General features: G+C 41.1%; 3 protein-coding genes across 6 annotated transcripts; all 3 read left to right on the forward strand.

Moving 5' to 3' along the window:
• The first annotated feature begins 324 nt into the window (after window positions 1-324).
• CG46026 (uncharacterized protein) lies at window positions 325-2,471 on the forward strand. Its single transcript, NM_001316567.1, has 2 exons — window positions 325-364; window positions 421-2,471. Exons 1-2 carry the CDS (start codon window positions 346-348, stop codon window positions 2,400-2,402), a joined length of 2,001 nt encoding a protein of 666 aa, NP_001303496.1. The 5' UTR covers window positions 325-345; the 3' UTR covers window positions 2,403-2,471.
• Window positions 2,472-3,416: 945 nt separating this feature from the next.
• On the forward strand, window positions 3,417-4,439 carry CG31560 (uncharacterized protein). Its single transcript, NM_169135.2, has 2 exons — window positions 3,417-3,455; window positions 3,511-4,439. Exons 1-2 carry the CDS (start codon window positions 3,437-3,439, stop codon window positions 4,329-4,331), a joined length of 840 nt encoding a protein of 279 aa, NP_731067.1. The 5' UTR covers window positions 3,417-3,436; the 3' UTR covers window positions 4,332-4,439.
• Window positions 4,440-5,212: 773 nt separating this feature from the next.
• On the forward strand, window positions 5,213-20,749 carry Osi17 (Osiris 17). 4 transcript variants are annotated; one of them, NM_001275379.1, is made up of 10 exons: window positions 5,213-5,514; window positions 8,326-9,982; window positions 11,215-11,448; window positions 11,605-11,861; window positions 13,969-14,147; window positions 14,288-14,593; window positions 15,251-15,440; window positions 17,248-17,358; window positions 17,435-17,613; window positions 20,097-20,749. In NM_001275379.1, exons 2-10 carry the CDS (start codon window positions 9,328-9,330, stop codon window positions 20,236-20,238), a joined length of 2,253 nt encoding a protein of 750 aa, NP_001262308.1. In that variant the 5' UTR covers window positions 5,213-5,514; window positions 8,326-9,327; the 3' UTR covers window positions 20,239-20,749. The 4 variants fall into 4 exon arrangements, with proteins under 4 accessions (NP_001262308.1, NP_001262306.1, NP_001262307.1 ...); NM_001275377.1 differs by lacking the exon at window positions 14,288-14,593; NM_001275378.1 differs by lacking the exon at window positions 5,213-5,514 and having other exon boundaries at window positions 8,737-9,982.
• The last annotated feature ends 524 nt before the right edge of the window (window positions 20,750-21,273 follow it).

Consider the following 21,273-nt stretch of genomic DNA (forward strand, 5'->3'; position numbering starts at 1 on the left):
GTACTAACTGTCGGTAATCACGCCTAATTGTTTTTGCTGATCAAAAGTATTTACACAAATAATATTGCAAGCAAATGCAATTAATCAAATAGTTTTAACTCGGATTAGTGATTTGCACTACCAATATTAACTGATATTGGAAAACCCTAGAAGTTGAGATTTTATTCACACTTATATACCTAAAGTCTGCATTTTAAGAAAAAAAAGTTTGCTAATATTCCATACATCTATCAATTAGCAGAATTATAAGAAACAGAGTCCAATGACCAACTTTCCAATTTCAGCAAGTTTGCCCATATAAAACGAGAAATTTAGAAAGAGAACTACAGTTGACTTGGAATCACCATGTCGTCGTTTTGTTACGGTACGTAAAGAAATATATATTTTTGTGAGTGAAAAGTACAAAATCCTTTTTTTCAGAAAGTGCCGTGATAGTCTGCATATTAGGAATACATTTTTCTACGGCGGACATCGATCACGCAACTAAAACACTGATAGTTGGTTCCAGTAACCAATTATCAGAGAAAGAAATATTCCGTTCGGAATTGCCCATTCCCATCAAACTAAACTATGGGAATCAACAAATTTATAAAAATGATAGGCTCCCGATTGTAGCATTGGAAAAGCAAAGAGCTACAAACGATAATAAATTGTCGACTGGAGGAAACGTATTCAAGGAGGCAATTTACAAAGATTTTGATGAGCAACCTACCGACTTCGCTCTGAAAAGGTTTTGGGGAAAGTGGAGGAGAAGGAGAACGTCTACAAGGCTCCCAACAACTGTAACCTCAGATCCAGCATCAACAGGGTCCCCGACAACATCCACTACCATACCGACAACAACAGGATCCTCAACAACATCCACTGCCATACCGACATCAACAGGGTCCCCGACAACATCCACTGCCATACCGACAACAACAGGATCCCCAACAACATCCACTGCCATACCGACATCAACAGAACCCGCAACAACATCCACTGCCATACCGACATCAACAGGATCCCCAACGACATCCACTGCCATACCGACATCAACAGGATCCCCAACAACGTCCCCCGCTATCCCGACATCTACAACAACGACACAGACTCCAATTCCAACATCGACGACAACGACAACAGAGTCATCGACAACATCCACAGCGATTCCGCCCTCTACAACAACCACTACAGAGTCATCGACAACATCCACAGCAATTCCAACATCGACGACAACCACAACAGCGTCATCGACAACATCCACAGCAATTCCGTCCTCTACAACAACCACTACAGAGTCATCGACAACATCCACATCAATTCCGACCTCTACAACATCCACAACAGAGTCATCGACAACATCCACAGCAATTCCAACATCGACGACAACCACAACAGCGTCATCGACAACATCCACAGCAATTCCGCCCTCTACAACAACCACAACAGAGTCATCGACAACATCCACAGCACTTCCCACATCGACGACTACCACAACACAGTCCCCAACAACTTCAACTGCGATTCCAACAACTACAACAACCACAACAGAGTCACCGACAACATCCACAGCAGTTCCAACATCTAAAACTACCACAACAGAGACACCGACAACATCCACAGCAATTCCAACATCTACAACAACCACAACAGAGTCGTCGACAACATCCACGGCTATTCCGACCTCCACGACAACCACAACAGAGTCATCGACAACATCCACAGCAATTCCAACATCGACGACAACCACTACAGAGTCATCGACAACATCCACAGCAATTCCCACATCGACGACTACCACAACACAGTCCCCAACAACTTCAACTGCGATTCTTACAACTACAACAACCACAACAGAGTCACCGATAACATCCACAGCAGTTCCAACATCTACAACTACCACAACAGAGACACCGACAACATCCACAGCAATTCCAACATCTAGAACGACCACAACAGAGTCATCGACAACATCCACGCCAATTCCAACATCGACGACAACCACAACAGCGTCATCGACAACATCCACAGCGATTCCGCCCTCTACAACAACCACTACAGAGTCATCGACAACATCCACAGCAATTCCAATATCGACGACTACCACAACACAGTCCCCAACAACTTCAACTGCGATTCCAACAACTACAACAACCACAACAGAGTCATCGACAACATCCACAGCAATTCCAACATCGACGACAACCACAACAGCGTCATCGACAACATCCACAGCAATTCCCTCCTCTACAACAACCACTACAGAGTCATCGACAACATCCACAGCAATTCCGACCTCTACAACAACCACAACAGAGTCATCGACAACATCCACAGCAATTCCATCGTCGACAACACCTACAACCCTGTCTCCAACAACATCAACAGCAATTCCAACTTCTACAACACCCACAACTTAGGGTCCGACATCAGCCACAATGGAAATAACAGTAGAGTATTTTTAAATACAAAATCAAAAAAGAACCAATAAAATGAAACAATAATACACTTTCTATTGAATATCTATTAGTTATTGAATTTTGTTAATGAAACTATGATTATTATGAATTCATGAATTATTTTAAGAATAGTTTATTTGTGGTTTCTTACTTTATATAAAATTTACTTTATATTTAATTTTAAGTTATTAGTACTTTTAATTCAAATTATAACATAAACGTGTCGTATTAATTTCAGCGTTTGGAATCTGGGCCAACAAACAATCTTCAGAGTTCCAAAATTCATATATAAACATTCCCTCTTATAAATTAACGCAATCATTAAATGTAGTGTGTATCGCACCTTCCCAATCCTATCCTGCAATTATAGAAGGTTTAGCAAATACATAGAGAACTAGAAATATCACACATATTTTTGCATTAATTTGCCTTTTAAGGTGGGTTCCTTGCAAATCAGATACAAGCAATGAATTCATATCAATTAACCAAAGAATCTTACTGAACCACCAAAAAAACAGGAAACAGGTGTTGACATCTATGGAGTTTTTAAATGGACAGAATGAATCTATTAAAAAACCTATTTCTTACTTTTAGAATAAATTAATAACCAGCTAAAAAAAACTTTTGAAGAAATGGACGGATCCTTATAACAGATTATTTGTTGAACAAACATCACATAACATTCTGTTTTCCGAAAAGAGCTTCCATTCCTTTTAGAAATTTATTTTAAGAGCTTAGCTTTTAATGCAATAATTTAAAGAGAATTGAATTAATATTTTTAAAAATAGAATCGTATAATGTGCGGTTTAAATTTTGTGCCATTTATAGACAGAGATATCGCATAGTGAATTATACATGTATGTTCTAAGAAAAATTAGTATGTCAATTAGCCAAATTAGTAAGAATTGATTAACCAGTAACCTACTTTCCAATTCGAGGCAGACGTATAAAGACCGAAAAAAATCAAAAATATGTTCAGTTTGTTTAACGTCGCTATGAAGATAATTTTAAGTGGTAAGTAAAAATAATTAAACAGATAACATTTTTATATTTTACTACGTATTTTTAGTGGTAGCCGTTTTCGTATGCCTTACTAGGCAATGTTTTGGTCAATTGCACAGTGAGCAGTTACTGGCAGTGCTGAAAGCTAGCGGAGATGATCCCAAAGCTCCACTGATCGTGCTTTCAAATCCCACAGCAAGGCCAGCATTTGGGGAGTCAATCAAATCGGAACAGGATATGGAGACCACAGTAATTCCAGATTCTGCTACCACTATTTCACTAGCCAGTTTTACAACGGCTTCCACAGAGAAGCAAAATAAAAAAACACGACCTCCTCAGAAGCAGAAAGCTGGCCCAAATTATAAACCAAAACAGAGACTTTCAATGCAGGACCTATTGCTGATGCCCGGAATTTGGGAGAGCTCCCCAATTGTCGACCAGGGACCAATGAATACCCTAAACGCCCAACCAGTTTTCTACCCTGTTCCATTTTATATTCCGTATCCGATGCCCTTAATGCTGAATCCACAGATAGATCTGATGAGGAGACCGTCCAAGGATAAAGTGGATGACCAAATCGCAATGGGCTTCAATGGGATGATGGGCGAAAATCTACTTAGAAACTCTTTTCAGCAGGACAACGGGTCTGATTGGCACAAGATAATCGGGAATCGAGTGAAGCCGGTCAGCCAAGATGGCCCGAAAAAGTGGAGGGGAAAATGGCGAAAGACAACGACCACTACTACTACAACTTCCACAACTGAAGCTCCTATTACAATGTCAACTGAGCCAACAAGATTGCTGTCGGATAGCAGTAACCAAAATGATACTGTGCTAAAATTGATTGAAACCAATGAAAACAATGAGACAACTGCTGCCGCAAGCTAAATTAATAAAATAAAATAAACGAATAACATGAAGCAAAAGAGTCATACCTGTAAGTTTAATTTGTGTAAGAGTGGTTAAGACATTTTAAGAGTCTACTCAGTGTCTCGTATTTCCACTGTATTTAAATGGAAACATAATAAATAAAACCCGTGAAAAACAAAGGTTTTTAAAAGTGTATACATTATTAATTCAACAGAATTATTTACATGAATTAAGATTTAAGATGAATTAAGACCCATGCAGAGGGTATACTTTTTTTAGTCAGAAGTTGGCAACGCAGTGAAATTTGTCCGTCCGTGTCTAAGTTTTGAAGCGATCTGGATGAAACTTTTCCAAAAGTATCCTTTCTATTTCCAAATATAAAATCTTAAAAAATTTACCTTCGTTACTTTTGGTCACAATTTATTCGAATTCTTTGATTTATCAAAAATCTATCTAATATTATATAGCTGTCATAAGAACAACAGATGTATTAATTAAAAACATTATATTCTGTTCTTATTCGGTACACACCAGTTTATTAAATTATATAATTACTTCAAATTTCTTGTCAAATTAAAATTTTATAATCTTTTAAGCATTTTATGCCGACATAAAGGGGCTTAAAAGAAACAGAAAATTAATTTGTTATCCGGATTAGCCAGATTTTACTGCGACTCTTTGTCAATTCATTTAAAAAGTCAGCAGAGTTGTGGCATACTTTCAGGCGGACAGGTGTACTTACTTTCTCTCCATCTCTTTCCCAGCTTGAGAAAGGTAGTTCGTGTCTGTGTCTCGATTCATATGCACCTGTGTTGGTACGAATAAACTCACCTACCAACACCCAAAGTTGGCCGCATCTTTGGTGCGATGGAGCTGCCTCCACATTCAGTTGGTTATCCACGCTCGCCGGTCAGCCACGTTTATCGCGCCACACTGCTTGTTTTTTTATGGGCAGAAGCAAGCGTAAAAAGTGAAAGACACAACGGATTCTGGAAATCAAACTTAACAAATTTCTTCTTGTGAAAAGCGAGAGCGAAAGTGTCTGCCGGACAAATAACAAAACAACTCGCTAATTATGCACCACGCCATGTCAAGCAACTCCGAATCGCGCCCAAGAATTATGAGCCAATGGTGATGATCAGTGTTTGTCGCAGTTACTGTGCGTGTTAATTTCCGGGGAAGCACCGTCGTTGCAAGTGAGGTAAAGTAACGTGAGGTAAAGTCAGAAAGTCGCACATTGCCTCCGCATCGAATGGTCATGCAAATATCTGACCCAGTTTCAGTTGCATGAGTGACCAACAAAACAGAGGCCAACAGCTGGCAAGCCGGTTGCACTTATCAACCGAAAAAAATGGAAACCCGTTTTGCAGGCGAAATGCGATGCATGTCCGTGTGCATTTGGCCCAGTGGGTAAAAGTGAAATTCACTTCGGTCGCTTGGCTCTGCCAGCTGCCTTCGTTGGGTTCTTAAGCTTCTTAAAGACCTTTCGCCGCCCACCTCGAGTTATTAGCGCATGCCAGATGGGAATCTCAACGCGCTCTAATACCCATTAGAATCCCAATTAGTGCTTCGCTGTTGGGCTTGCGTGCTCGGCGGTTGTACGTTCTCAGAACGAAGCAAACCAAAAATAATAGAGTTATTTGCAGTGATAAACAAATTAGGAGCATGCCAGAAGAAAGTAAACAAATGGTCAGAGTAAAAAGGCAATCGCCAATTGTGGTGGTTCGCTCCAAATAATCACACTTAATTGAAAACGAAACCTTTCAGAATAATTTGCAGGCGATAAACCGCAGCCATATGTGGAAGGGGGCGGTGGGCTGGCATTAAGCCTTTTTATTCAGAGCTCAAATTCGTTTTAACTACACTTTTTATTGTCCCTGGGCCAATAAGTGCACTTTTGACCAATTTGTTGCTCTCCCCGACAGATGGATGGATCGTATAAAGTACGTTGAATCCGATCTATTTGGACTTAATAAGCCATTAGTGAGTCAAGTTGGTTAACCGCAACGAAAGTGAGTTTGCTATAGATTTCTCTGGAACGCAACCGAAGAAATGCAGACGGAGTTAAAAAACTTTTGAAAATATTTGCACGCTAGCACAAATCACACCACACACTTGGCGAACTAAGTTACAGGCACGCACAAAGTGAAATTAGCAATCTATTAGATTGCAATCCACATTCACTAGGCGTTCGACTGAAACCGAAAGTCTTTGAGGGGATTGGAACAATTTAATGAAATGCAAATACTTGAAGCTTTACATAACCGCTCGTCGAGCGGAACGATGTTCGGATGCGTGTGTCAGCCCGAGAAATTGTCACATAAAAATGCAATAAAATCTCGCGGAAATGCTGCGACTGATAGTGGCAAAACAAAAACAACTCGCAGGGAAAGCTTGTTACCTTCCGAAAACGTAATCTGCCAGGCCAGCCGAGAGCTGGCCATTTCCAAGTGTCATTAAAATAGATGTAATTGAATCATTATTAAAAAGAGCAGAAAGCACTCGAGTGAAAGCCAACAACAGAACGGCAGTCGTAAACAAATGTCTCTCGAGGGTTGCAAAAATCCCAAAAATTATGCCAACAGCGACAATCCGTTAATATTTAATTTAAACACAACCATTTCATCAAAAAGCAGACATAAAACGATGCCACATTAGCTCAACAAATATTACTTTCTTCATTAACTAACCATTTTCATTCTAATGTGTACTCAAAATATTAAATCGAAATAGACAACCTGCCCAAACTCAGCTACAGTTTGTATACTAAAGTCTTAAGCCATGCTTCTAAGCCGCTAACCTTTAAAGGCAACTAACGGTTGCAGCTGGGTCTTCGACTTGGCTTGAACCCGCAAAGAACTTACATCACATGGCTTTGTTTTTTTTTTCTTCTGGAGAGCGTGTTCTGCTGTCGCCGACTCCCTAAACTTGATTTAGCTGGCCATTATTTTTATAGCAATTGTGTACTCGCTGGCTTATGGCTATCTCTGTTGGCATGACATAAGCCGCCATGGCACTTTAATAAAATGCCTTTAATATGAAAAGCCATAACATCGCGAAGCGTTACATGAAACACATGTCGTTTATGCACATTACGCATACGAACCGTCTGCAGAAAGCAAGTAGCAGCTCGTTAAAAATAATAATAATAATAATAAGTGGTACTCCAGTATGCAGCTGTGCGCGTAATGCGGCCCAATTGATTGCATCGGAACATGATTATAAGCAGCTAAACCGTTCGACTTTCATGTCTAGGCCCAAATCAGCGACTATTTTCGGCTAATTATAATGCTGGGAAGGTCTCAGACGGGTTCAGAGCCAAAGTAAAGCAGTAATAATGCGGTCAGAGTGCCAAGCACTTCTATTGATATCTTGATCATAAATGACATATTGGCTGAAGCACTTTCAATGACTCGGGAACAACAAAAGTCAAAAGGCATACATACATCCATACAGATGTCACATGTATGCCACCACAAATCTTTTGTTGCTCTTCTCATCGGAAGTGTAATGGCGATTTTATTTGACAACTTGATTGCTTTCTTTTGCCGCCCAGAACGTCTTTTCAATTCTGTTCTATATTCAATCGCTGTGAACAAAAGTTAAGCTTTGTCGACGATTATTTTTCAGAACATTTTCATGTATTCGCTAATATTAGTAGGTCAACTTTTGACTCAATCACGTTAGATAAAAATGATAGAAAATATAAAAAGGAATCTTCTACAATTCTTGGGCTGCATAGTTTACAATCGCTTTTCTTAGATCTGTAATAACTTCATTCAGTGTATTTTTATCACTCGACCTTGACCCGTCATAGAAACTTTACGAAATTCAAAGAATATTGTAATTTGACACAATAAAAAAGAAACTTTTGCCGGTCATCGATTTACTAGTCTGACCGCTGCCTATTGACCCATTTTCTTGTATATATGGATTTTAAGTTGCCGGAATAAGTACTTGTTAAACATATTGGCCCCATAAAAACATATTGTAATAAACTTTGTCGTTGTAGGGAAACCCGTTCATTGGACACCAAATGGCCGTGAAAAGCGCCGACTAGGGAAGAGCGTCGCAAAAAGTACAAGGAAAATTAACATCAAACCAGCAGACAAACTGCACTCGAAGCAATCCGAAGCTAAATGGAAAATGGATAAACAAACATAGAGGAGCGAGTGTAGACGAAGCAACTTTCAGCAGCGGCAAGAAATACAGTTAAGGTTTTGCGCGGCGAAAGAATCTAGGAAGAGCGACGTGTGAATGCAGGAGAAGATACCATAAACCAGCTACAAGATACAACCGATAGCGCACTGCAAAAAGTCATCGACAACCGACCGAACCGTTGAGAAGAGCAAAAAACTAGAGAGCGACCGGTCTGCCTTAAGTCTGGCCGTGATCTTGGCCAACTGTTTGGGCCACGACGCGCTCAGTTGTTAACCAGACGCGCACGCATGCGCACACGAGTCGCGCGAACAGGTGATTTGCATATCCACGAGATACAAGTAACTTCCAGATACGAAACCGTTAGGCCGTAGGTGTGTCGCAGTGAAGTAATTGCAGGTAGCTAGATAGCCGACTAGAGCAAATAGAAAACGCGCTAAATGTGACAGCGAAATTCCAAACAAACCAGTCGAAAACAAACACATCGAAGAAAGTACATTAAAATCAATACAAAAAGAATTGAGCTGCTGAAAAAATCCGTCCGACAATCAATGGAATTGAGTTAGCGTGTTAAACCGAGTGCCTCATAAATTGATTTGTCGATTGGCTAATGGTTTCGCCAATAAAGCCGCCTATTGTGTACGCTAAAACGAAAGGTTCCCAAACACGTACCCCGGTGAAATCAGCTAAATAAACTGTTAGGTTGCACTTAAATTGCAGGGCCAAGGTGCACTTCGAATAGGAAAAGACATTGCAATTTCACTTGCAATTGCATTTGCAATTGCAGGTTGAAGGTGTGAAGAAGCCGTCAGCAGTGCTAACTGGCTAGGTGAAACCCAAATAAAACGAAACTGAAATGCCCAACACATACAGTGCTTTGCCCCATAATCGGAGCTCAGGTGAGAGCCAGCAACAGTGGACATCCTCCAGTAGAAATCGCACCTGCCATCCAGTGAGCATGGCCAGATCAACGAGTGGCCACTTGATTTTCCTCCTCTTGATCTGCCTAATAAACTCGGCCGCCAAAGCGGATGGAACGGCTCGGAATGGTCGTCTTGGCCGTCATCTCTCTACCACTCCTTTAAGCCATCCGACCGTGGAATCGCAGCCAACCGAGGAGCAAGAAATGTTTACCGAGTCACCAACGGAATCCCCAGAGGATGTCGAGCTTGCGACGACGACGGAACTACCGCCGGAAGAAGACTGGCAGCCTCTGATAAATGCCACCAAGTTTCCCACGAGGAAGCCGATGGACAAAATGGCTCCCAGTGATTCCCTGCTCCTTAGACTGGCCCGGCGATTCGCCAGTGGAAACGAGCTGTGGGACGGCCTTGTCCGCGATTGCTATCTAAAGCCAGATGTATCTTGCTTCCAAAAGAACGTCTTCAGCTACCTGGATAACGTTCTGGATGTGCAGGACGTGAATGTGACCCAAAGGCTCAAGTTCTTCAAGAATCAAGTGGACTACCAAGTGGACAAGGAGAAGGAGGAGCACTCGGAGGCACGTGCCGGTAAGTGTAAAGGAAATCTAAGTGCTTTTACGGGTTCGATTTTTTGCCTAGGGTCACAAGATCAAATTTAACTGATCAAAATATAAATACCAAAGTTTTATTGGATATGGAATGGATACAGTAGTTTCTACAGAGATGCTACGAATTGAAATGTTTGCTTTAAAGTTTTGCCATTTAAGTTGTTGGATAGTTAGAAATTACTAGTCTCAAAGTAAAACCGCATATAATGTTCCTCTATGCATTGCATATATTTAATTCAAGACAGTTAGCTGACAACGAATTCCTGGCTTTTAAATTAGGAATTTTTTAAGCTTTAGATAACAGCAACTTATGTAAGAGCCCTTGCCTATGCTCGCGTTAATGTGTGCGATCGGTTTTCACATCGATTCTTTTTCTCGTTTTGTATAGCTATGTATACCCGAGCACGTCCAAAAAAATGGCTCTGCCACTTCCAGTAACTTTCACTTGCCGCGTTTTGATTTGATTTTTTACGATTTTAGCTGCGCCAGAGAGCAGCAAAGTATCTGCTGCGGCAACGATCTCCCGTTTATGTGAGTCACGGCGCTTTGACTGCTCTCAATTATGCGGCTATTTACTAGGCATCACATCAGATGTTTTCTTTGGCTTATAGCATGGCCAGCATTATAAAAAGCGGCCATAAAGAGCCATCGGGTCGGCCAAGAATTATGTAAGCGGCTAGAAACCATTAGGAACTTGCTAAATTAGCTAGCAGTATCTCAAGTATCAAAGAATTAAAGCGGTAGAATTAAGATAGATTTAAAAATATTTAGCTTATTTTTAGTGTCGAGTATTGACTAATAATAAAATACAAGGCTTAGGATAAAAAAATATGGGCAGTACTCATTGATTTCTGCAGTTTTTTTGGATACTGGATAAATCTACCAAATTAGCTTATGAAGATGTTTCGGCAATTCACATTTAAGTCTAATTTTAGCTGCTTAAAGTCTGTTTAAATGTTAGCCCCCATGAAAAAGTTTTCAAAGCGGAAGCGCGCAACTTCCACTTTCGCATATATGTAAATAGAAAATTATATTTTAAGTACAACGGAAACTTTAGGATGTGCATATTGACTTCAAGTTGCGCTAGAACATCCTCATCCAGCATGCCGCCGAGTGGTGGAAATCGCTTTCAGGAAAACTTTCATTAACCCAAAAGCGTCACTCATAAATGTTTCACTCTTATAATTCTCTAATACCCCGATTCCCAAGCAGCCAGTGCGGAAACCCCGATCGAGGAAGTGACCAGCGCTCTATATGGCAAGAGCATCAAGTTTGCCATGACCCACGATCTAGAGGTGGACCTGCCTGAGGTTATGTTCAATGGCGCCACCTTTCGCATCTCGCCGCGAGCCATTGAAGGCAATGGAATCATCGCCAAGCTGGAGCTGATTCCCAAACAGGTAGTCAAAGCCCGACTGGCCGGGGCGATAATCCAGAAGAAGATACGTAAGTAATACTCGCAAATTGTTTCCCCATCACGCAGTTGCAGATGCATATGCTGAAGCAGATGCAGATGCGGTTCTGCAGTAGAGGCCGTTTTCACTCTCTGGCCAAACGGCATCCAATAGTCTGATTATTCGATTGCTACTTTCGTTTGTCCAGAAAAATTTCTACGCAGCAAACTGGTGCTGTCATTCCTCGCATTGCTGCTGATCATTAAAATCATCAAGATCAAGTTGTTCTGGCTCCTGCCAATCGTCATCGGAGTTGGTGCGGCCAAGAAGCTGCTGCTAAAGTTCCTGCTCTTCCTGTTCCCAGCGCTGTCGCATCTCTTCAAGCTCTGCTCGCACTACCAGCAATCCTATCACGCACCCGCCAAGTACCACCACCACCATCACCTTATCGATCATCATCACACGGTAAGCGTAAGTGGAAGATGATATTGCACAAATTGCAACTGGAAAGTTGACTGGCAAAATTAGGGACAAGAGAGAACCAAATGATAATTACTTAACTAAGTTTAAAATAGTAACACTTGCTTGCCAAAAATGTAGGTAAGTCTCGGATAAAACCATAGGATTTTTTAATAACTTAAGTATTTCTTAAAACATTCCTTTAGTTCCCAAGTTAGTTTGATTGCAGCTTAAAAGCCCGTAAAAAATCTTTTCATTTTAATTGGCAAAGTTTTTAAAATGAATTTTAATAGTTATTGGTAGTCGTTTTAGTCAACATTTATTGGTTGTTGTGTGTACATTTTACAACGCGAAAAGCGAATACATTGTGATGGCACTAAGATATGACATTCGGTTAAACAAAATTTCTTTGATTCTGCTAACTGGTTTGGGCCGGGCCGCTTATATTTCAGGCGTATTTTTGGAGAAATTTCATTAATAATCTCGATGAGATTCAGTGTTGTCTATAGGCTTGCCGGTCGGAAGTCTCTTTTGTTCGCGCCCCCGGAAATTCAATTAGAAAAGTCTAAAAGCGCGTCCTCCGCCGCCAGTTGAAAAGTATTTCCATTGAAGGTTTCCGACTCCAAGTTGGCATAGCACGTGCCCTGGAAATCTCGAAATGAGCTCACGATGACGCAGACAGCTCGCAGCTTGACATGTCGTCAAATCAAATCCGTATTTCAATTGGGCCGTTAGTGGGGAACAGAAATGGCTAAGGCAGTCGCCACCCGGTTTTCTCACGAAAGAGTGCACACGCGTAGATACTCGTATTTATGAGATACTTATGCTCGCATACGCAATCGAAAATGCCGCTAGGAGTTGAAATTTAACTGGGACCAGGGCCTGAGCTGTCGGGATAATCCGGGTCTCCATGTTTGCATACGGCAATCCTCTCTCGAGTCGGATATCCCCTTGAGTTTACTTCATAAAACGACCGCTTAGACAATTATAATCCTTTACACACGTCGTTTATTGGCGTTTACTACGACAGTTGGAGAAAGTGCAATTCCACGGGGAACAGCTCATCTTGTTCCCCAATGGAATATATGAATTTCTTAACATTTCAGGTGCTGAAAGAAGAAAGCATTGGCGGCAATAAAAAAAAATTTAATATCGATAGGGGAGTAGCTCATATGAATTCCAAGTGTGAGTTTACACCCGGGTGGCCAATGAAATGCGCATATTTTCCAGACAACATGCAGTCTTTAAAACTGCTCGCTGTTTGCCCTGTCTGCTTTCGCACTCTGTGTAAATTAAATTAAATCACAAAGTGAAAGACTTTCCAGCCATGAGGACCCAGAAACACCCACTTAACATGTCGTCTGTTTGTGAGCGTTTGTCAACTCTTTGCTGGGAGAAGTTTTCAGGCCGCACAGCATGAAATACGATTCGAACTTGGCGCACAATAAAAATCTAAAATAATAGCCAGAACTTGAACCTTGAGTCCAATTGCCAGGCAATGACACAGTCGCATACATATCTCCGCATTTTGTTCGTTATTTACGACATTCTGGCAGTCATTGAACCTACTTTCTGAGTTAAAGCCATCTCATTCCCAAGACAAAGTCGCCAAAATAATGCGTATTATTTGGTCGGTTCAAACATGACTATAAATAGCCAACAAGATTTCGAGATTGGGTGAAGCACTCGAAAGGGAAGCCCTCCAGAGCAATGAGAAAAGTTTCGCTGCCGAGTTTATTAAATGTCATGTCGAAGCCTTGTATAGTAGCACCGACTGTTTTATTACACATTATGAACGTTGAGACTCTCTTAGCAGCACTTGCAATACAAATTATAATCCAAATCTCGAATCTATAATATATATCCTTTTTATACTCCGTAGAACAACACAGCTAAAAGCTTTCGATTGTTATTCCTGATTAATTTATGATCAAACTAGATATATTAAGGAAAATTTGTAAATGGAAAAGGTAAAATAATAATTGATACTGGTTTCCGAAGAGGGTAAAAAATATAAATTACCAAGGGTATATTTTCCAGCAAAAGATAGTAAAGTCTACAATTTTAGCTATTAGCGTTTGATTAATATTTTTTATTTTTCTCTGATTCTCAGGTTGTTCCGCCATGGCACAGTGGTGAGCACCACTCGGTTCCGGAAATCATTTATACCCACCCGCCGAAGGGCCATCCGTCCGCCTATCTCCATGGCGCTCCGGTGCACGAGAGCTATGGACCCGGATTCGAGCACTTCGAGGGCGCCTGGGAGAACAGCGGTCCTGGCTTGGGATCCGAGTAAGTTCCGTTTCTCTAGACAGCACTCACGCTTTCCGCATCCGCATCCGTAACTGTTACTGTAACTGTCTGTGTCTCTGTCTTGTTTCTAAACCACTCTCGAACCACACACGCATGCGACATGCATCACCGAACCATAGATACATAGGCGATATAAATCGCGTTGCACAAATAGAAGAGAATGCCCATTTCTTTAAGCCCCACCCAGCGAATGACGCCGGGGTCCTGCATGCTTGGGGCCTTGGCACCACACAACAGGCACAACATCAGACGCACCAGCCTCATCAAAGATGGTCTGTCACCCAGCAGGCGAGACCACCCACCCAACTCAAACAGCAGCAGACGCAGCAGCAGCAACAGCTCAAGCTTCAGATGCAATTAAGTGCTCAGAAAGTACAAGCCTCTAGTCACAGTTTAAACCCATTTCAAAGTCAGGACAAACAAAGGTACATGCCACTCAGGGGCAACCGAAAACCAACAAACAAGTACACCCACGCACATGGAAACTCACTAGCACCGCCACAGAAAAACACTCAACGCACCACACACCCATAAATAACGCCTTAATATAGTCTACTAACCCTAAGGGAAGTCCTCGTATTTTCTGATGTCTTGCTTTACAACAGCCTGCACTGCAAACCAAAATCCCATGCTTATTTTGTTTGATATTTGCTTTTATGTAAGACTTAAATGCTTTTTATGCCATTTCTTGCTTTAGCCTCCATGAAAATATTATCTTTAATATTTATTAATACTTAACAATCAATTTGCCTGACCCTATATGAACTTCTATCGATTTTCTGGTAGCCTGTTACTTATGTTTAAAGACCCATTTCCGGTATCTGTTTGTTTTTTTACCACTCCATATGTCCTTCCTGTTCCCGCTTATCCAAATGTAATTAAAATTCTTTAATGAAAGCCAAACAACGCCCTCCGCTGGTTGGCAATTGTTGCTAAATAAAAAGAGCAGCGAAAAGGAAATTTCATTCAGAGCTCCAATGGCACTATTGCCCCACCGAGGCTGACCCACCCACCCACTTAGCCACTCACTCACCCACCTAGCCACACCTGCCAGCGGCACCTAATTTTCATCGCTTTTCCAGCTCAAGGCCGGCACACACGCAGCACCATCCGGTGTACGTCCCGGGACAGGGACACCATCCGCCGCAAAATGTTCCCGGACTCACGGCAGCCGCACAAATTGCCGCGCAGTACGATCCATCCCGCAACAATCAGCATCCGCAGCAGCCGCCGCAGCAGCCAAATCACGCTGTTCAGGAGCCACAACTTTCGGTGCGTATCACATTACAGACCATTAAGTATGTTTACTACTACATTCCCAGCAACCAAACGGAATTTGTATATGTGCATTTATTGTACATACATAAAAAATAGGACTCTGTGAAATCAGATATCCCACATATGGTTATTGGTGGTAGCAGGAGTTGCGTCATTTCCATTTAAAGCACACAAAACAAAGTCTAATAAAATGGGTTCAGATATACTCCAGAAATTTGCAGAAAGTAAATGGGTGAAAACCGATTCTCAGTTAAATACTGGAAACGATACCAAAAACAAAAGGATATTTTAAAAATTTTTTTATATCTCCGCATTTTGTTCGTTATTTACGACATTCTGGCAGTCATTGAACCTACTTTCTGAGTTAAAGCCATCTCATTCCCAAGACAAAGTCATTTTGTTAAACACAAGTTGGACTTTATGTACTAAAATTGGTATGCAATTTCCACATTTAGATTACTGAGACACCTGCATATTTTTTGGGATAAATATATATATAGCGAGGGAAACAATGTAGCAAACATTCCTAAGGAAAACACCTGGGAAATGTTATATATATTTATTGCTGACTGGTCGCCCGAGTACTGTAACTTTCCCAGCCAGCGCTTTTCCGAGAAGCCGGACTCCACCACCAACTACTCCTGGTCTGGTCCCATCATTAGAGGCTTCCATTTGCCGGTTGTACCTTTGCACAGCTAGACAACAACGCACTCAAGCAGGCTGCTGCATTTTCACTGGCAAACAATGGTCTGGCACATGGCTGTGTTTATTGACACTTTCCTCAAAAGTGCAAATTGTTTTCCTATGATGCAAATTGCCTTGTCCGCATGGCGGACGTGTGTGTATGTGTATGGTGACTCCTTCTCTCTTTCTTTGCCCAGCGACACCACTTCGCAGACTGCAAGCTGTAAACTGCAGGGCTTGCAAGCTGAATGGCTCGGCAAACAGTTTGGCCAGTCCAACAAACCTAAAAGCCGGCTTACTGACTGACTAACAGACTGACTGAGACACGTTGACGGTTTTCACTTTCAAGTGAGCAAAATGCCGGCCATTTGGGCCTGGCTTTCGGGCACTCGGCTTGTCAACGAAGCAATAATTAAAATGCACTTTGCCATTGCAATGCCCGGCAGAGTGCACAATGCTTTGACTTGCAAAACACCCCGCTGTTCAGCTCAATTAAATGAGCACACCTCGCCATAACCAAGTTCCGAATATGATGGGAATTACGAAGTTGTCGGGAAAGTGTGCCAGCGGGTTTAGTTTGGTCCGATGAGCTGTCCGCCACAGAAGGTTAGCAGCTCACGCAAACTCAGCCCTTTTCACACAAGCTGGCATTTGGTGCAACTTCCCACGTAATGTGTAAGCTACGTTTTCGACTTGGTCGCAAATCATGTTATTAAAGCTTATTTATATATGTAGTTTTGAACTTTTGATATAATTAGATTTCACGAAGAAGCTAATCCTACTGTTTTCGAATTACTTGGATAAAATTAAAATAAAATCAGTTTAAAACACTCTTCAAACTCCTACCTGGAAGAAGGAACATTAACCAACACTATAGTCTACAATCTTAAATTTAAATTATATATATTTCCGGTTTCTGTAATCACCATTATTTCATTGTAATATTCATCCAATTCTTTTTAATATTGTTTTTGACAAAGGGAAACCCCTTAATTATTTGGTCGATGAAGAACTTTCTAAAATGTTATATCCTGCAGCCGCTTTTATTATTATTACTATATTTTTTGGAGTGCATAGCTAAGAAATGTTTCTCCTCTTGTCCTCCATTTTTTTCCAGCCTGAAATAGCAGCCCAGCTGAAGGAGGCTATCCGCATTCAGACCGAGCAGCGGCTCATCCAGCAGCAGCAGAAGATACTGGAGCACCAGCCATTCGTGCAGGATGGACAGGTTTGCAATTTCCCACATTCGCCGCTCTCAGCTGCTACCATGATGAATAACTTGTGCGCTTTTTGTGACTTTCCAGCCGCTGTATCCGCTCAACTACGATCCGTTCTACAGTCCCATTCTGCTGAAAATCGACAAAATCATCGAGCAGCTCGGAGTAAAAAACGACCTCTGCAAGGAGCGAATTGTGTGCAGCATGTACAAGGATCCGGCCACCTACAGTCCGCACAGCAATTTCATTTCCGCGGAGCTCAGTCGGTAAGTCCTTCATGGCTATTATACCGGATATTAAACCAGATACCGGATAATAATGGAACGATCATTAAATATATAACATAGTAATAGGTCAGTGTAAAGGATTAACAAGAATGGTATTTAAGGCTTTGTAAACTGTAGTTATCATCAGATACTGAATATGGTAGTTAACACGAACTGAGAGCATAGTATAGTAGTGGTAAAAAGTATCTATTCAGTCTGCTAATCGAACGATCTCTCTTTTGGCCATAAACGCCCGTGTCAGGCCTTATGGCTTTATGTGAGCCGTGAACTTGTCATTTCCCACAAAACGTGTCATTCTGTGCTCTAATTGCTCCGCAGGCATTGCAAATTGTGATGTCAGGCAGTCAAAACTGAGATTCATTTTGCCGCGAAGCTGGCCAAGTTGAATTGCCATGCGTTTTCGCTGCGGGTAAGGGCTTAATGGCCCACCATCGTTGCCTTTCAATTAATAGGCAAGAGCGTGAAAAGAAAGTGGAACTTGGGGCTGTCGGAGTGCAGCTTGTCGTCGCAAGTTCGTGGCTGTCGCATCGCATCTCCTAATTGAACTGCACACTGCACATGGGCAGCCACGTGGAACTGCCTGCCACAGCCGCGTGCCAGCGTCACCATCGTCATCATTGGATGAAGTGAAGCGGAGTGGAGTGGCGTGGAGTTTGGGTGGCTTCCACCCACGTCGGTCACTCAGCGGGCACTCGAGCATATCGCAGACTAGATAAACTCCCATTTCGTATTCATCATATTTCTCATGGCTCATTATCTTTCGGGCCATGCCCATAGACTTTTTTTCCGCGCCGACAACAATGGGTGCAAAATTGTTAGGCCCGAGATAACAGCCTTGACAAAAATGCGAATGACAGCCCGGTGTCCCAGGAGGAATCATCCAGACGTAGTCCCTTATGTTCGTGTGATTTATGAGTCGGCGCGCCCAATGACAAGTCATTAATTGAGTTGCCCAAAGTGTGCTTAATTGCCTTATCGAGACGCCGTATGACAAAGGCTATGAGCTCAGGTTTTCGGTCATCGTAGTTGAATATTAATTAAAATAAATTGGCCTAATGAAAGCCAGTGTTTGTTTAGAGCGTCTCCCGTTTGCAGACATGCCCATCTATAATGACAACAATCATAATTATTCAACTAAAGCGTATTGCTTTCGCGAATTACAATTTAATCGGAAAAACGTAGAACTTATGAAAACAATTTCAGTGACAGTCGAAGGCAATGGTCCTTCTATTTTAATTAGACTTAGTAGTTGTTGTTCCATCAATAACGTAAGGCATTATAACAAAGGGGCCTAATTAAAAATAATACGACACCGGTATGCATATACAAATTTGAAGATGCTGTGAACAATAGAAAGTAATTTAGTTAATCATAACTCTACTGAAACAATGGAAATAAATCTGATCAGACAAGAAGACTATTTTAGGAATACCAAGCAACAAATTCAAACAAATTAAAAGTCCTCATGGATGGTACGCCAATTAAATTGAATTAAAAAACTGGACCTTTACCAGATCAAGTTACAGAAGTTTAGGTCCATTCTGGTCCAGTTTTATTCTGCTGTAGCTATTTACTTGCGTAGCAGAGGCGGAAGATACAGGACGACATACTGGAGCACATTAAAAGACAGACAACACATTCTGGCACCAGGTCACGTCCTCCCATTCTTGCTCGACGGCCAAAGAGCATAGGGAATCAGTTTTATCTTGGCTTATGTGAATGCGATTTTCCGGCCACCACCTTCTGGCATGGCTGACTAGTCTTATGAAATCCATTAGCAACACCCCGCCCACTCAATCAATTACCGCAGACGCCTCCAGTTTAAGAATTGCCGAGCAGCAGGATGAGGAATTGGTGTCGGTGGCTTTTGGCTGAAACACGATGTCTGGCACACAAAAGGCGCGTGTTTGTAAGCCCAAAAGTACGCAAAAGCGATTCGACCTGCTCCCATGAAAACTTTACTGTGATGGGCCAAAGTGGCAAAGTTAATTAGCCGACTTCCTGGCACCCAACAAAAAGGCATTCATGGGCTTTGGCATTGACTCTTAGGCATGCAGCTGGAGGTAACAAACTAAAAACACTCAAAGAATAGCCATAGCCACCTATTGTAGAATAGGTTTCAAAATCAGAAGTATTTCATTGCGCAGGTTATTAAAATTAAATAATAGTAAGTAGAAATTATGGCAAAATGTCGTATCGAATTAATCAACATTTTAAATAATATATCAGCTTTCCTTATTTATAACCTCTGAAGTACTATATGTAGTACGATATTTATCTTGGGATATAAAGGTATATTTTATAGCTTAAAGTATAGAAAATCCAAGTCCAGTCATCAAACTTAGTCATCTAATTTTCGAGTGTATATGAAAAGAAAGATGAGAAGAATCTGCAGAAAATACCATTTAATTAAACACGCGAAAGTTGTTGGGCAAAAGTTTATCATTTTGTGTCTGTTGCAGCGATACCAGCGAACTGGAGCCCGTAACGCATGCGAATGAGGCAGTGCGTCGCTTCTACCGGCTAATTCAGGCTGCCCGGGATGGCCAGGATCAAAAGGACTGCCAGAGCCTGTACCCACAGTGCAATATGCCGGCCAAGTGAGCCGGAGGTCGCCAATTTTCGGGAGAGAGAGAGAGAAAGAGAGACGTTAAACGTGAACGAGCAACTTTGAAGTCAAAATTTCCTTGTTAAAAACCGAACTGTAAATAAGATAAAACACGTAGTCTAAGCTTAATTTATTTGTTAGACTCTTATTTATTTATTTATTTATTTATTGTAGTTGAATGGTAAAAAACTAAATGTCAATTTGCGCTTCTTTGTCACCTAGTCGCTGCTTTAATATTCATTCTGATTTTGTTCAATTTTACATACAAATTATTCACTTCGATCGGCTGCGGTCAGTACACTTTTTAAATTTCCCACCCACTCGTGAATGGCACACGAATAATTCACAGATAATTTACTAAAAATACCATATAATGAAATCAGAATGTTTATTAATTGGCGGCCAGACGGATGCGGCTGCAAATTCAATTAGTCAATACGCAAAAATTGTTATTAGAGGAGTTTTTGTCGCCAGCACATAAAATGGAAAATAAATTGAAATTGTGTTAAATTTGTATCTTTCTAACTTTGGGCAGTCAGGTTGAAGCAAATAAAGGAATTAAGAGAGATTTAATAAATACACGAATATTTGTTCACGAAAATGCTGTCACAAATACGAGTAGAAAAATGGATTTTTTATATATTGAACATAAAAATAATTCTAGAAGCTAAACCACTCTTGTTGATTGAAAATTCAAGTTAAACATATGGTGCACTTAAATGTGCAACACGGTATAAACTAAAATATATTATAAAATAAATTCATTAAATCAACATTTAACTGATTTTCATTTTACTCACAAACATCAATTAAAAGTTTAAATACAGCCAAAATTCTATTAACTGTTTATTTATTGAAATACGATTCTTTTTAACCATCCGTAGCTCAATTATAACTCACGTGAGGCGTAGAGCAACTTGTAATCAATATTTTCGATACTTATTCGATTCATTAAAAAGTTATGAGCAATTTAAAAAGCCCAAGGTGGGTATCGCCATCTCCCTCGCAGGGTAATACAATAGGTACCTGAT

This window comes from Drosophila melanogaster, chromosome 3R (genome assembly GCF_000001215.4).
Source record: "Drosophila melanogaster chromosome 3R".
In the NCBI taxonomy this organism is placed as follows: domain Eukaryota; kingdom Metazoa; phylum Arthropoda; class Insecta; order Diptera; family Drosophilidae; genus Drosophila; species Drosophila melanogaster.

Bases quoted from the DNA above. Each gene is read 5' to 3' on its own strand.
- Osi17 (NM_001275379.1), top strand. From the start codon at position 9,328: ATGCCCAACACATACAGTGCTTTGCCCCATAATCGGAGCTCAGGTGAG. The intron at 11,862-13,968 runs GTAAGCGTAAGT...TCTGATTCTCAG, and splicing joins TTATCGATCATCATCACACG to GTTGTTCCGCCATGGCACAG. The intron at 14,594-15,250 runs GTACATGCCACT...TCGCTTTTCCAG, and splicing joins CAAAGTCAGGACAAACAAAG to CTCAAGGCCGGCACACACGC.